The sequence below is a fragment of the Pipistrellus kuhlii genome, unplaced genomic scaffold, assembly GCF_014108245.1.
Source record: "Pipistrellus kuhlii isolate mPipKuh1 unplaced genomic scaffold, mPipKuh1.p scaffold_m20_p_16, whole genome shotgun sequence".
Lineage (NCBI taxonomy): Eukaryota > Metazoa > Chordata > Mammalia > Chiroptera > Vespertilionidae > Pipistrellus > Pipistrellus kuhlii.
Genome location: NW_023425471.1, coordinates 4,089,625 through 4,106,309, shown reverse-complemented (window position 1 = coordinate 4,106,309; position 16,685 = coordinate 4,089,625). Strand labels below are relative to the sequence as shown.

General features: G+C 38.1%; 1 protein-coding gene across 3 annotated transcripts in view; it reads right to left on the bottom strand.

Annotated features, from left to right (window-relative positions):
* Positions 1 to 16,685, bottom strand: part of REPS2 (RALBP1 associated Eps domain containing 2) — a 173,334-nt gene that overhangs the window by 71,115 nt on the left and 85,534 nt on the right. For all 3 annotated transcript variants that reach the window (XM_036439750.2, XM_036439751.2, XM_036439752.2), the window contains exons 6-10: positions 16,194 to 16,329; positions 12,118 to 12,181; positions 9,777 to 9,919; positions 3,399 to 3,493; positions 392 to 461 (exon numbers count right to left, since the gene is read on the bottom strand). In XM_036439750.2, coding sequence (XP_036295643.1) covers positions 392 to 461; positions 3,399 to 3,493; positions 9,777 to 9,919; positions 12,118 to 12,181; positions 16,194 to 16,329 — 508 coding nt within the window. The remainder of the gene's footprint in view (positions 1 to 391; positions 462 to 3,398; positions 3,494 to 9,776; positions 9,920 to 12,117; positions 12,182 to 16,193; positions 16,330 to 16,685) is intronic.

The window sequence follows — 16,685 nt, the reverse complement described above, 5'->3', positions numbered from 1 at the left end:
CTCAGAGACTAGAGCTTGGTACATATGTGCATTTGTATTGATGCTCTGGGATCACATCTGCCAAAATAAGATGCTAAGCTCTCAATTATTGCAGCTTCCAGTCATGTCCTAATTAGTAGGACCAGATTCCAATGAAAGGAGTCAGGATAGCCTGAGGGTCAGCAGAGAGTAAGAAGCCAATGAGCTAGGGGGACTTTGGACATTCAAGCTCTTGTTACCATTTTATGAACTATAGTTTGGGGACAATTTGAACTACTTAATCCATCCAAATGTGTTCATGCACCAATAAATGTCCTCATGTGCTCTAGTAGCCAACCATTCCAATACAAGTGGATAAACAAAATATAGGCAGAATGTCCCTAAAGGAAAAAAAAACTCATTCTTTTCATACCTTGTTTGTCATCACCAGTCAAATCTTGGGTAGAAACAGGAAAGTCAGCCCCATCTTTAATAGATAACTTCTTGGAAAAGGAAAGAAAATTAATTATACAGATTGAATAGAAATTAAATGATGTGCACATATGATGAAAATGTTTTAAAAGCAATATGTCTTGCCAATATTTCTGCCTTCAGTAAACCTTAACATTTAATATTATTTTTTTAGGTTCCTAGTGAGGGATAGTTAATTGTATTGAAATAGATATATGCATAGAGGAATAAACATTCAGATTAAGGCATAGGTATAGACCACATATAAAATCTAAATCCCGTGTAGGATTCAGCCAGAGACTCTTCAGCATTTGTCCTTCAGTCAAGAACAAACCCGTGCCCTAGCCAGTTTGGCTCTGTGGATAGAGCATCAGTCTGTGGACTAAAGGGTCCCAGGTTCGATTCTGGCCAGGGGCACATGCTCAGGTTGCAAGCTTGATCCCCCCACCAGTAGGGGGCATGCAAGAGGCAGCCAATCAATAATTCTCTCACCATTGATGTTTCTCCCTATCTCTCTCCCTTCCTCTCTTAAATCAATAAAACAATATTTTTTAAAAAATAACAAACCTTTTTCATAAGCAAACATTAGAAAAACAAAAATTAGGGGGGGGGCGTATATATAAATGTTCATAGCATTTTTTCTGACATCTCAAAAGTGGAAACAATAACCTAACTGTCCAACATCTGAAGAATGGACAAACAAAATGTGGCATATCCATACAACAGAATACTATTCAGCAATAAAAAGGAATGAGGCACTGACACAACATGAATGAACTTTATAACATCATGCTAAGTGAAAGAATCCAGTCATAAAAGACCACATATTATATGATTCTATTTATATGAAATGTCCAGAATAGGCAAAGTCAGAGACAGAAAATAGATTAGTGATTATCAGAGGCTGTGGGCCTGGGGAATAGTGAATGACTTAAGGAATACAGACTTTCTTTCTTGGGGGTGATGAAAATGCTCTAAAATTAGACAATAGTGTTGGTTGCATAGATTTTAGTATACTGAAAACCACTGAATTGTATACTTTTAATGATTATGGTATGTAAATTATACCTCAGTAAAGGTGTACACAAAAGAAACTCTAAGAGGGGTATACCTGAAATTATATATCTTGATGGAACATGGTTACAGCTCTGCTGTCTTTAGAAAAAGATGTACTGCTGAGTACATGACCTGAATCAGCTACAGCTTCATTCCTAACACAAGCACCTATAAGGGAGTCATCCCTCATAGGCTGATGACCAAGATCTATTTAAACCCCATGCACGCATTCACGAAAGATTAAAAGGGTGGAGAAAGAACAATGAATGAAACAATTTAGAAGACCATGAAATATTTAATCATTAGCTATTAAATTCTGACCTATACTGCTCAAATGACCAAACCATCAATTAACCCCTGAATTTTGTTTATTACATCAGTATCTAAAAGCACCACATCCTTAAAAATAACAGTTTTGTTGGGAGTTTTTTGTTGTTCTTTTGCTTTCTTGTTTGGATAGGACAAAGCAAAGACTAGGTAGCTTTTAACCTACCCCCTCAAAGGAACCAGTTAAAGGTTATAAAAGTATATAAAACTTAGCTGCACATAAGGTCCATGTGTGTATAAGTCACTAAATAATTTCTCCAAAAAAACCCACATTATTTGTCTCTGTTGAAAGGGCAAAGACCATTTGATACCATGGCAAGCTGGAACAAAACATTTATCCAGCAAGAATAATAATTTATGACACTTTATAGTAAATTACCTAACAATCTCATAATTTTACACAAGTAGGGGGACTCAGCAGAAACAAACAAACAAAAAAAACAGAGCAACTACATAAGAGAGCTATGGAATTTGTATGTCCTGGCCTGACAGACAAGCCTCTCCAGACACTGCCAGCATCCCCAGAGTAAACTGAGGATCATCAAAAGTGGTTATATGGCCTTGGCTGGTGTGGCTCGTGGATAGAGCAACAGCCTGTGGACTGGGGGTCCTGGGCTTGATTCCGGTCAGGGGCACATGCCTGTGTTGTGGGCTCAATCCCCAGTGGGGGACATGCATGGAGGGCAGCCGATTAGTGATTCTCTCTCATCATTGATGTTTCTATCTCTCCCTCTCCCTTCCTCTCTGAAATCAATAAAAATATTTTTTAAAATAAAATAATAAATTTTAAAAAGTGGTTATATGTTTGTTATATGTTTCTCCATCATATTCAATATACAGAAAAAGAAGTTTAAACGGCTGAATGTCTTCAAAAGCACCTCCATTTATTAAACATTTCTAGATTTTTAGGACAGGAAAAGTAGGTATCATAAGTTGTTATCATTGCAACCATGATGAGGATGAGGATGATAGTGCTGAAATTAACAATAACTATAACAACTATTTATCAATGCATAGTGAAGGAATACTAAGCATGTGGCTAAGAACCTACATCAGTGGCCCACCATGGTGGAAATTCAGGTTTCTCTTGGGGATCATCCAAATCAATCTTCATCTGATCCAAAAGCTAAACACCCTGAGGGAGAAGGCAGCTTTGAATGTGGTTTGGGGCCCTCATATATACTTTTCAAACCTCCTCTCAAAACTGTTCTGGTTCATTATATTTTGTTAATAATCAGCTACTAAAAATACAACTTTACAATTTTTACTTTGAAATTAAAGCTTGGTTAAAGTAAGTAACTTGGCTAGCATTTTTCAGGTTTAGTTTGGCTATACCTCAATTTCACCTCTATAAAGTCAAGAGACCATTTTGTTTATTTCATCAAATCTAGTTTTAGGGAGAAAGTAAAAAAGATAATTATAGATGTGTCTGGGGTCAAAATTTGAAAGGATAAGCCCCAAAGTAAGAACTAACTATGAAGAGAAAATTTTATAAAAGTAGATTTTCCAGAATTTGTGAAGTACATAGGCTAATGGGTTTAATTCTAAATACATCCTTAACTAATTTACATATGAAGATCTTTTACCTCCATCCGATTCAAGTCATGAGGTTGTTGGTTTGCTGGCATGGACTCAGAATAAGAATCAAATAATGCACACTCCCTCTTGGGTTTAGGAAAGGCTAAGAAGAAACAAAAAGAATACGTATAGTCATAGCACGCACTGTTTCCTATTTAACAACAAAATCAGCTGGCTCCTATCAACTATTCAATAGTTATGGCACTCATCATGCTGAGATGTAGACGATAGATAGATAGATAGACAGACAGACAGACAGACAGACAGACAGACAGATAGATAGATAGATAGATAGATAGATAGATACAATAGATAGATGATAGATAGATCTCCCCTGGAACTTCTGTCATCTCCGTTTACACATGATGAAACTGAGGAACCAGGAAGTTAAACAACTTATAGTCATATAGTTGGTAAATGGTTGAACAGGGACTTAAATTGCCAGCAGTCCCGCTAAATAGTCTTTAGCATTTCATATTGTAAAAATAGTTGTTTTCTATATAACCATTGCTATCACAATACTTAAATTTTAACTATATACTACTAGCATAATTTTTAAATAGTAGTAACTATGGTAATAGTTTTAATACTATAAACAATAGCTGAAACCAGTTTGGCTCAGTGGATAGAGCATCGGCCTGTGGACTGAAAGGTCCCAGGTTCGATTCCGGTCAAGGGCATGTACATTGGTTGCGGGCACATCCCCAGTAGGGGGTGTGCAGGAGGCAGCTGGTCGATGTTTCTCTCTCATCGACGTTTCTAGCTCTCTATCCCTCTCCCTTCCTCTCTGTGGAAAATCAATAAAATATATTTTTAAAAATACTATAAACAATAAAGGAAGCACTATAGTTTAGCTATTCTTATTGGAAACAGAATCTTATGATGGTATGTGCCCAAGAAAATTTTACGAAATACTCCTTTCTTTTGGGTAAGAGTAACAAAAGTAAAAGCACAGGTTCTTGCTGATTTACAATAGAGGAAATAAGAATCATGTTATGAATTTCTAATACAGAACAGTGACGAGGGCTATTAGTTTGATGCTGACTAGATCAGCATGAACAAAAATCATGTCACTAGGTAAGCTAATACTTATGTAACACTCATGCTATTTCTTAGAAGTGGCTTGTTTCATCACTGTGTCAGAAAGTAATTAAAGATGATGTGTCTCAACAACTAGAAAATTTGTCAATATTCCAAAGAGGAAAAGCAGATTGGAGTAGACAATAAACAGAAGCTACAAATCAAATTTGTTAAGACCAGCTATTAAGAAATCAAAATTTTAATGCCATGTGTGATATAATGATTTATAATAAGAAATATATATTGGGTCCTACTCCCCATTTCTGGCACAGAGTTTCTAAACCCCTAGGAATTTCCAATGAGAGCACAATGGTGTCTCTTTTATATTAATGAGATGATGAAACCCATCAAAGAATGTAACAGGTTGCAATGTGCTTAGAGGACTGGACTAGCCTCAGCCTCTTATTTCCCATGAAGGAGAGAGGCTTGACATTGAATCAATCACAAATGACCAATGACTTAGTGAATCATGATTATGTAATAAAGTCTTCATTAAAAAACTAAAAAAAAAAAAAAAAAAAAAAAAAAAAACTTTTTTTTTTTTTCTTCCAGAAAGCTTTCATGTTAGGAAATCAGAACAATTCCATGTGCCACTGTGTTGGGACCCAACCTCCATGAGGACAAAAGCTCCTTTGTCTAGGACCTCACCCTTTATATCCTTTCATCATCTCATCAGGCTATTCTTTTAATATCCTTCATAATAAATTAGTAATCTAGTGAGTAAACAGGTTTTCCTAAGCTCTGTGAGCCATTTTAGCAAATTAATTAAGCCTGAGGAGTGGGTTGTAGAAGCCTGTAATTTCTAGCCAGTTGGTCAGAGGCACAGTAACAACCAAGACTTATTACTGGGATGTGAAGAGGAGTAGTCTCGTGGAGCTCAGTACATGTGGAATCTGATTCTATCTCTAGTTAGAAAGTGTCAGAACTGAGTTGAGTTCTCAGACACAAGAATTGCTTGTTGGTATGGGGAAGCCTCCATCATGTTTTAAAAAATGTTTTTAATCAAGTGCTTAAAATGAATTGGCATAGCTGAAACCGGTTTGGCTCAGTGGTAGAGCGTCGGTCTGCAGACTGAAAGGTCCCAGGTTCGATTCCCGTCAGGGGCATGTACGTTGGTTGTGGGCACATCCCCGGTAGGGGGTGTGCAAGAGGCAGCTGGTCAATGTTCCTCTCTCATCGACGTTTCTAATTCTCTATCCCTCTCTCTTCCTCTCTGTAAGAAATCAATAAAATATATTTTTAAAAGTAAATAAATAAAATGAATTGGTATTGTTCCTCATCCTTTCTCACCCTTCCATCCCCACCAGGGTTTGAAATACCAACTTCCTTATGCAGTGAAGTACTGGCCAGTGAGTAACAACTTGGACAGTTGAGTACAAGTAGATTAAGTTGTTCATTTGCTTATTCTGGTCTGAATTTCACTGATATCAGGGCGGGCAAACCAGGGTCTGACTATACCAGGTGGTCTCACTCTTTCCTTGGTAAAAAACAGCAAAACACTTTCCCAAGTACTATTTCTCAATCCAGCCCCAAGAGCAGAAATCCAAGATAAGATTTCTCTTTCTAGTTTATCAGTGAACTCACTAGAATTGCATGACTAATACCTTATCATGAGGCCCCCTGCTGGGTAAAAAGCTAACACTTTGAAAAACTACAAATGCCATCAATTAACTGCTAAATCTCCCTCCAGCATGTCCTCATCTCTGCATCCCATTGTCATATCCCCAGTGTCAACCTCCCCACAGCTCCTGACTAGACTACTGCCATAACTGGTCTTGTTTCCACCCTTACTCCTCAAAACCTGCTCTGTGGTCCAAAACCAGCAGGATTCTTTCAAATAACAAATCTGATTGTGTCGTTTCAGTTCCTGCTTGAAACACGTCAACATCATTTCCCGCCGAAACCAGTTTGGCTCAGTGGATAGAGCATCGGCCTGCGACTGAAAGGTCCCAGGTTCGATTCCGGTCAAGGGCATGTACGTTCGTTGCGGACACATCCACAGTAGGGGGTGTGCAAGAGGCAGCTGGTCGATGATTCTCTCTCATCGATGTTTCTAATTCTCTATCCCTCTCTCTTCCTCTCAGTAAGAAATCAATAAAATATATATATATTTTTAAAAAAAACACATCATTTCCCAAGATTTGTTCCCCACCTTCTTCTTCAGCCTCAGCTCCATCCCCCCTCACCCTGGCTCTTTGCCCTCCAGCCACTGTGGCCTGCACTGCTCCAAGTCCCTCTCAGAGCTTCTGCAACATACTCACCTTCTTCACCTATACAGCCCTTCCTTAGCTCATCCTTCCTGTCTCAGCTCAGACATTTAAGAAAGTCTTCCCTAAGGTCATGCACCCTCTTACTGCAGCTGTACTTCCCCTTTGTAGCGCCTACCACTGGCTCCAATTACACATACGTGAGTTTATTTAACATCAATCCTCTAACTGCCAGCAAGTTCCATGGTGGCAGGAATTCTTTTTTATACAGAATTATGACCAGAGAGAATAAAACAGTGCCTCTCATAGTAAGTACTGAAATATTTTTAATAAACTACAGTAAAAATCTATACCAGATTCTACCCCATCACCCAGACATAAAAAAAAAAATCAAAAGGCCCACGTGTAAGCCACCAAATAATCCAACATTTCCTTCCAATTCAGCCTTTTAATTGTCACTGTTAGAAGGGAAATCAGATACAATTCCTGTTTCATTATTTTATTGAAAAGAAGCTTATATAGTTGTGAATGCATGATGGTATCAACAAAATTCACACTTTTCGCTAATCTTATCAAAGATTTGATTTTTTTAAAAGAGTGATTATAGATCAATTAGAAGACTATTGGAACATGAGCTGAGTTTTTTAAGAAGCCAAAGGAATAGCATAAAAATGAACTCCCAAAATCAATAGGACCACTCATATTTCAAAGTCTAAAAGCACAGAGATCTAGAAAGTTCTGGCCATTTTCTTGAGCTATATTAAGGTGACCAGATGTCCCGCTTTTGGTGAGACAGTCCCGATTTTTAACAGTTTGTCCATGGGTGATAAAACATTAAGTTAACAGTTAAACCCTCAGGGATTTCCTAAAATATACTATCACTGAGTTTGATGGGGATTATGAGGTCTCTTGTGGTTTTTTTATTCGAACTATACAAATATTATTTAAGATTGATCCCAAAGCTTTGGAAATGGTGTGCGATTTTTGTTTAATTGAAGGGTATGTGATGGATTCCTCAGTTGTTTCTGTATAAATGCATGCTGACAACCTTCACAGAAGACCAGGAAGAACCAAGGGGCATCATTCCAAATAAAGTGACATATCTCTCGCCTGGTGCTCTTTTTTTTTTTTTTTACCTTTATTGTTGAAAGTATTACATATGTCCCCCTTTTCCTGCTATTGATCTCTTCTAAACCAACCCCAGCCTCTGACCCAAATGTTCACCACCCTATTATCTGTGTCCGTGGGGTGATGCATATATGCATACAAGTTCTTTGGTTGATCTCTTCCAGCCCACCTACCCTTTCCCACCTTCCCTCTAAGATTCAACAGTCTGTTTGATGCTTCTATGTTTCTGCATCCATTTTATTCATCAGTTTATTTTGTTCATTAGAGTCCACATATGAATGAGATCATGTGATACTTCTCTTTCTCTAACTGGCTTAGTTCACTTATCATAATACTCTCCAGGTCCCTCCATGCGACCTCAAAGGGTGAGAGATCCTTCTTTTTTACTGTTGCATAATATTCCAAGGTGTAAATGTACCACCACTTTTTTATCCACTCATCTATTGATGGGCACTTGAGCTGTTACAGTTGCCAAGATAGCCCGAGAAATACTGGTGCTTCTTTGCCTCAATCCAAGAAAGAGGTATGGGGAGAGAGGGAAGGGGGAAATGAGGAAGAGGTAGAGAGGGAAGAGAGAAGAGGGGGGTAGAGGGTAACAGGGATGGAGAGAGACACCAAAGAAGAAATAGAGCAAATTGTCATGCTGCCCAATTTCAAACTAGTTCCTGGAGACCACTGAGAGTCTTCCCCAACTGACAAGGAAAGGTAGCAAGCTGGAGTTACAGCCAGCTGTAGTCAGAAAGCAGCTGCTATGGCAAAGCCAGAGCTCTGAAATGGAACTCTAACTTCTGCTCTCTGAAGCCTACCCTTCATATATTTTATGGGAGCATTTGGAGAAGATCCCAGAATGGGTCACTCTTTCCTAAGATGTTTACCTGTCACTGGCATCAGCCATATACATGGTCTCTTCCCTTCAAGTGTCAGCTCAACCCCCTCCACTCTCCCACTATCTAATACAGAAAATGACAGACTTTTTATTTCAGAGTCAGAGACCCCAAGATTAATTCAGATAAGTCACTGACCACTTATGGTGTCATTTGAGGAGGGGACAAGATAAGGTCATCTAAGGCCTTTTCCAGATCTAACTATAAAACTTATACTCTACTAATGACTAATCATGTTTTCTTTTGACACTACTCCATCTTATCAATAATCATCCATGACTAACTCTCATGTTCTGAAAAGACCTTGTCTGCCTAAAAAGTGAGAAAGTTTGTTGAAAGCACCAGATGTTTCTGGACTCTTTCGATGGAAGCTATACTTCTCTGAGTAACAGAAATCAGATCACTGCCCACTGCCTCTTAAAGGAGCAAGAGAAACTGCTGATTTGTCCAGTCTTCTGAAGGAATTGATATAAATGTTAGATATATTTCCTATCCAAAGGGTTTGTGGAGTAACTGTTTTATTAATGGGAAAGACAGTTTTATTCCAACCTTTTGGTGTGCTGGAATGTTCTAAATCATTATCTGATTGTAGTTACATGGATGCATACATATGTAAAAACTCATCAATTATATATTTATGATTACAACACTTTGCAGATTTCACTGCTTATGTAATTTTTTTAACTTTTTCATTATGTATAAGTGTTCTATTTCAGTTCCTTGCCCAAAGCCACTTGGGGACACTGGGATGTGCCTAAAGACGCCAAGTCAGCACCTGGCTGTATAGGAAGATCTTCCTCTTCATTTTATATGGGCGATATGCCATAATTCTCATGAAAGGGCAAGTGACTTTGGTTCAAATCCATCCGGAGAGTACTACCAGTAGAATGAAAGTAGCAGATGGCTCACACCCAGATCATCCCTATTACTCATATTATAAGATGCAAAAGCTTAATATCAGTTAAAGGACAATAACTGTAGATTCCAAGGACTCTCCAACTTATCTGGACACCATCTAAGAAATGAAAGTTCCTTGTAAGGCCTGGATGGAAAATGTGTAAGTTTAGGATTTTTGAGGAGGCCTTACCTGCTTGCAGGTACTCTGGCTGCAGAGTTGGAGGGAGGCCCTCGGGCAGTGGATAGCCGTTCTTCCTGGCCACAATGAGATGAAATGCAGCACAGAACTCGGGCAGGGTCAGGGCTCCATCGCAGTCAGCATCACTCAGCTCCCTAAATAGAAAAGATGTCATGAGTCCTTCACCCTGGGCTTAGAGGAAATTTTACTCAGCCCCCGGCATGCAAACACAATTCCCAGGGGTTCCTGGCTGCTTCTTTGACAATGCAGAGTCCCCAAACCCATATGAAATCTCGGGGGGCCATTTGGAGGAAGAAAAAGTATGACAGACAGCATTGGTATCAATAATACTTTATAAAGAAAAATTTAAGTTCTTCAGGTCTCTGATAGGTCTGTTTTACAACTCTCAGTATACAAGACAAGCATACATGGCACAAAAAGTTAAATGCTGCCCAGAATTCCACAGCTGACAGCCGTTCAGTAAGCGTGCAATACAAAGAGCTCCTGACTTGGTGCTCAAAACAGCTGGCCCTGGCCCTTTGACAGTTATCCCAGCCATTAAACAGTTACTGGAGCTCAGGAATGAGCGCTTCATTTTTTTTTTTTTTTCAGCTGTAAGGAAAAACCTTGAACTTTTCAAGGCACACAAATGTTATATCAAAATTTTGCTTGAGAATCCTCTCCTGGGAACATGTAAGTAAGCTCAAGAAATACTGGTTGAATTATGTTTTCAGATAAAACTAGCAACTAGGGAAGGCTGGAACCAGAAAAGACAGAAAAGAAGAAAGGGAGAGTCTTGAAAAAGCTTATCTTTGCTTCAGTCATTGTTTCCCTCTGAAAGGCACAGGCCTATTTACTCAGCACAAAAGAAACCTATTTGCCAAAGTAACTAAGACCTTCTAAGCTCAACCTGTCTCTTAAGTGTACAGAGGCAAGTATACTTGTTAGAACAAGTAAAGACATAAGACATAACAGGCCGAAATCGGTTTGGCTCAGTGGATAGAGCATCGGCCTGCGGACTGAAAGGTCCCAGGTTCAATTCAGGTCAAGGGCATGTACCCTGGTTGCGAGCACATCCTCAGTTGGGGGTGTGCAAGAGGCAGCTGATTGATGTTTCTCTCTCATGGATGTTTTTAACTCTCTATCCTTCTCCCTTCCTCTCTGTAAAAAATATCAATAAAATATATATTTTTAAAAGACATAACAGTGTACTAGAAATGTGTTACTATTTGAAAGAAAGAATATTGAAGGTAAGCTCCATTCACATCCTCCTCCTCCAAATATTTAATATGTACCAGCCCTGAAATAGCAGGCCGAGGGGACTGCTGCCAATGCTGAATGGAGAGAATATCATTCAGCTTTTATGTATATGTCCCCACAAAAAGATAGGAAGCCTCATGCCAATTATGGTAAGACTGGGAATTCGGCCAAAACAGATTGTATTCTTCTAAAAAACGATAATTTCTTTTTTCCTCTCACTTTAAAATCTAACATAAGGCTTGTTATTAAAAAAAAAAAAAGTATGCTAGAATATATTGCTGGCGAATAACTCTAGCTCAGGATCCTAGGTACATCGGCATGCACAAGGATCACTGCAGTAACTTTCCAATAAAATGCACAAAACATGACAAAATGATGTCATCGTTTCTGTGAATCTCATGGAAAAAAGTTTTACATAAATATGCCAATGTTTTAATTATATATTTATAGCAGCACAGGCTCCTGCCCAGTCATGAGGAAGAACAGCCCACACGCAGCTGCGAGTTTATGGAGGCACCGAGCGTTTTCATAAATGCAAATGGAGCCATCTGGACTGTCCCAGCACAGTCCTTTGGAGTCAGGGCTGTGGCCAGCTAAACAGTAAGGTACAATACACTCCACAGCTGCAGTTCTGAACTAGGGTCCAGCTAAATTTACAGGCAGAATAGTCAAATTTAACTTCATTCCAAGACATTTCACCTGGCTTCATAAAATATTATAAAAGAATGCTTTTCAAGGTCCTCTGGTTACTTGCATCACACCAAACAGAAAAGTCTGAAAATAAAATACACAAGATGGAAATTCTCATATGCCCACACAATCGCTTAGACTGAAAAGGGATCTAGATGAGGATAACTAGGAAATTACTTTTTAAATAATAGCTAATACATACAATATGCAGTATGTGCCAGATACTGTTCATTGTGATTTTCATAGAACTTATTTAATTTTCACAGCAACAAAAATTTAAATTCTATTCACTCTCTTAGTCTGTTAAAAAATTCAAGAAATAAGGCTTTTAAAATGCAACAGTAGGTACTAAAGAATGAATATGGATGACTATATCATACCATATGGTATTAATTGTACTTACCATATATAGGAGAGTTCTGGAATGGAAAGCTTTGATTTGGTGAAGAAGTTCTTGGCCACTGAACCTGTCAACAGCCATTGTTTAAATAAATTATTAATTAATATCTAGAGCAGCTTTTATATTTAATGTCAATGAATCACCATTTTTTCTTTCAACAATCTCTACCATATAACCACAAGCACATTTATTCATTAAAGCAAATACAAATCATGTGTCTAAAAACAATATGTGAACAGCTTTTTAAAAAATATATAAATTAGAATAGGGCAAAGAAGCAATGACATAACACTTATTATAACATGTAAATTGTATGATTTAATTCCTGCTTCACTTTTACTGAAAATGTGCAAAATTTTACTAAAAATTCAAAAGACAAACTTCAAAATTATTAAAGTAAAAATCTGTCAAGCACTTTTAATAAAAATCAATACACAATCATGGTAGAAAATAGAAAAAAAATTTAATAACACCATTAATCTTATCACAAAGACATAAGACAGGCCTATTGGGAAAGAGTTTTGGTAAGATTTAAGCTCTTTGGTGGCTCTTTAAGAAACATATCTGAGAACCTCCTACTACTTTCTTTAATCATTGTAAATTTCCAATATCAATTTAAATCAGGTACTCATTCCATTTTACATGTTAACAAATCTGCACTAAAGTCCCAACTACACTTAAAATATTGGACCCAACCATTATTGAGATTGAAATTTTTATGCTTCCAACTCTCAAAAAAAACTTTGCAGCTCAAAAGCCTCAATTCTAACACACACAAAAAATAGTCAAATAAAAGCCCCAAGCTCTATGTTAAGCAGATAAAGTCAAAAGTCATTCCATGGCAATGACAAGTCTCCTAATTGGCCTTAAAACTATATATATATATATATATATATATATATATATATATATATATATATATATATATATATTATGTATAAAGCCAAGCAATTGGAATGCCAGAACTGGAATGACTGGAACAACTGGTCACTATAATGCGCACTGCGGCTGGCCAACCTCCCAGGGCAGTGGCCCCTCCCTCTGGCCAGCCTGACTGGCTCCCCTACCGATCATGGGTGGGGACAGCTGGCCGCTCCCCCCCCCTCACGTTCCCTCCCCCAGTCAGTTTGGCCTGATCAGCACCCATTGGGATGGGCCAGCAGGACCCCACCATGCATGAATTCGTGTACCAGGCCTCTAGTTAATTATAATGGACTCTAAAACAGACTTATTTTCCTTTAATAGCTTATTAAGGATCAAAGGCAAAGGGCCCTATAAACCAATAAGCCTTCTCCCCAAAAGTAGCCTGAAAATAATACTGACATATGGTTGTTAGCCATCAATGCAACAACCTTGTCAAGCATTTCTCAGAAATGTCTTGAAAGCCTATTTACCAGCTATAGACAATGTTCCCTCATGTTATTCTTCTTTTTCCCCCTTGATGTCCTTTCTTCAAATCACACTAGGCCCAAACCCAAAATGATTGGGCTTCAAAAAGTAGAGACTGTTGTAGCATGGTATCCCAGAAAGGTGAGGTGGAGCTCATAGAGGCGCCAACTGCTAACAAGTTCAGTTGTGCTATGGTTGCTCCCTGCCAAAAGGGGAAGCTAATGAGAAAGCCCCAGTGCTCCCTCCTTTGGTACTGACAAAAGTTCAAACCATGACTTGGAGCCTTCCAGCGCAGCTCCACCCCCAGCCACCATAGAAACTCCAAGCCAGCTTCCTTTCCTTGTTCTCTGCAGCTATTTTCATACCTTGCTGGGGAGTCACATGAGGGAGAGCGGAGGCTTAAAATTTGTCAGCAGTCAAACATCAAAACATGAATTCAGATTTGTTGTTATAAGAAATCTTTCAGCTTCAGATCTCGCACTTCTCTCCTCATTCTCTCAATTTCCTCAGAACTCTCAAGAGTTACACACAGCATTGATATCTCAGAGACATAACAGTAGCACACCGAATGTATCTAGATCTTTGCAAAATAAAGACAAGTAACCCAATATAAAAATGGGTAGAGCTGCCTGGCCATTGTGGCTCAGTGGTTGAACATCAACCTATGAACCAGGAGATCACCACCCAGGTTGAAGTCTTGATCCCCAGTGTGGGGCTTACAGCAGGCAGCCAATCAATTATTCTCTCTCATCATTGATGTTCCTATCTCTCCCTCTCCTTTCCTCTTTGAAATCAATAAAAAATATTTTTATTGATTTTTAAAAAATATTTTTAAAAAGGCATTGTTCAGGGAAATCATGTTCTTCTATTTTAACGTGTGCCAATGAATTGTGGTTATATTTTTATTCTTTTCTTAAAGAGAACTCCTTTATATATTTGTAGTGGATTTCAAAGAGGAAGGGAGAGGGAGAGATAGATAGAAACATCAATGATTAAAGAAAATCATTGATTGGCTACCTGCTGCATGCTCTTACATGTGATTGAGCCCGCAACCCGGAATGTGCCCTTGACCAGAATCCTTTCAGTGCACAGGCTGACACTCTATCCACTGAGCCAAACCAGGTAGGGCTGTGGTTATATTTTTAAAAGAATCTTTATCTTTAGATATACATCCTGAAATACAGGAGTAGGCAAAATAGACTTACAGTTGTCTGTATGGAAAATAATACAATAATTAATAAATAATAAAAGAATAAACTGTTTCGTGTACTCACAACTATAAACCCACTTTTGCCCACCCCGCATTTTCAAACAAAAGTATCTGGTAATTGCTTCAAAACCATCTGGAGTGAGAGAGGATATAGATAAACAAAATTGTTGGGGCTGTGTGATAGGGGTTTGTTATACTAGCCGCTCCAGCTATATCTACATTGGAAATTCTGTAAAATAAAAAAGTTTGAAGAGCCAAAACCGGTTTGGCTCAGTGGATAGAGCATTGGCCTGCAGACTAAAAGGTCCCAGGTTCGATTCCGGTCAAGGGCATGTACCTTGGTTGCGGGCACATCCTCAGTAGGGGGTGTGCAAGAGGCAGCTGATCGATGATTCTCTCTCACCGATGTTTCCAACTCTCCATCTCTCTCTTAAAAAATCAATAAAAATATATTTTAAAGAGAAGTTTGAAGAAAGTAAAAATATTCCTATTTGTATTTGTCTAATCATTTGTATAGACTTTGAAGAAACTCACTTAAGCAATGGGTATGGTTACCAAATAGTCAGTACATACTGTTTCTCCTTATTTCTTTAAAATCATGTTGTTAACATTAATTTGTTTGTCTCTACAATAGTTTGCCTTCAATCAAGCCATTACCATCAATCAGAAAATGATGGTCGCATCTATATAAGTACATTTCCATTACACACCTTACTTCACAAGAGAGAATTAGTCTTAGTCCTCACTTCAATGTCAGGTTACAATGATCAAGAACATATTGTTATTCTACAAAATTAAAGTACAAAAAGAAAGTTTTATGAATTTTTAGTCCAGACTCTATTATTTCACTGTTTGATTAGTCTCCACCCCAGTAAAATGGAGGCACAGAGGAATTAAATCGACTCCTCTCAGCTTGAATTTTACATGAGTATGCAACAGGAATACATATTTCTGAAGACAGCCCAAAAGAACTGACATGTGGACATAAAAATGCTGGCCAATTTTCCTCCCATATTTTAATTTCTCTCAGAAAAACCAGAGGAGGAAGTCTTGAGCCAAAGAAAACGAGCATGAATTTGAACTTTTGAGGCGTATATAACATAAGGAGACTCTAATGCTGGCTGTAGGAGGTTATACTCCATCTTTCTCTAACTCTAATATAATGAGTTAGCAATTAAAGATGTTGCCTTCGAGCCATACTCTATCATTTCAAAAACCGCTCCAGCTAATAAATCACAAGGTCCGGACCAAACTCTGAGTTAACCCTTTGAAACGGAAACATCATTTTCTAAATGTCATTGCCAAGTGTTTTTCTGCATGGTTTATAGCTAATAAGAAATTTGATCTTAGAAGGAAATAAACTTGAAGTCACAGAAGGCTGTCATACTCATTTTGTGCAAACTATGTCTCAAGACGTGTACTGTTATTTATAGGAGACAGTGACCTAGAACCCACATTCTCACCTGTCAGACTTCATTACCTGAAATGAAGGAACTTGGGTCTGGCTGGAGGGATCTGAACTGATTGACATAGTACTCCCGCTGCTCTTCTGTTATCCTCCACGGTTCGTCCGGGTAATTGCTGTTATCTTGTGGTTCTCTCTCCACTGAAAAGGACTTGAAAAATAAATAAGCAAATGCTCAGAGCATCTCTCTTCAGTGAGATGAAGTATATATATTAAACACCAATAAAAGTTATGCATGATACTCAGTTTTTTCCTCGAGGGAATAATTTAAACACTGTGTAACTAGGATGTAAACTTCTGAAGGGCAGACATGATGTTTTATATTTTTATAGTGAAATACTGAACACTTGGTGAGTGATTAAAGTGTTTTCAATGCAATGAAAGAAGGTAAAAAGATTATTTGCCACGTTTTGATCTTTTCAGATAGCTGAGTAGATAGTAAAATAACCAATTCTTTTTAAAACACAGAAAGAAAATCTTTAGAAAAGCTATAACCATATAATCCTT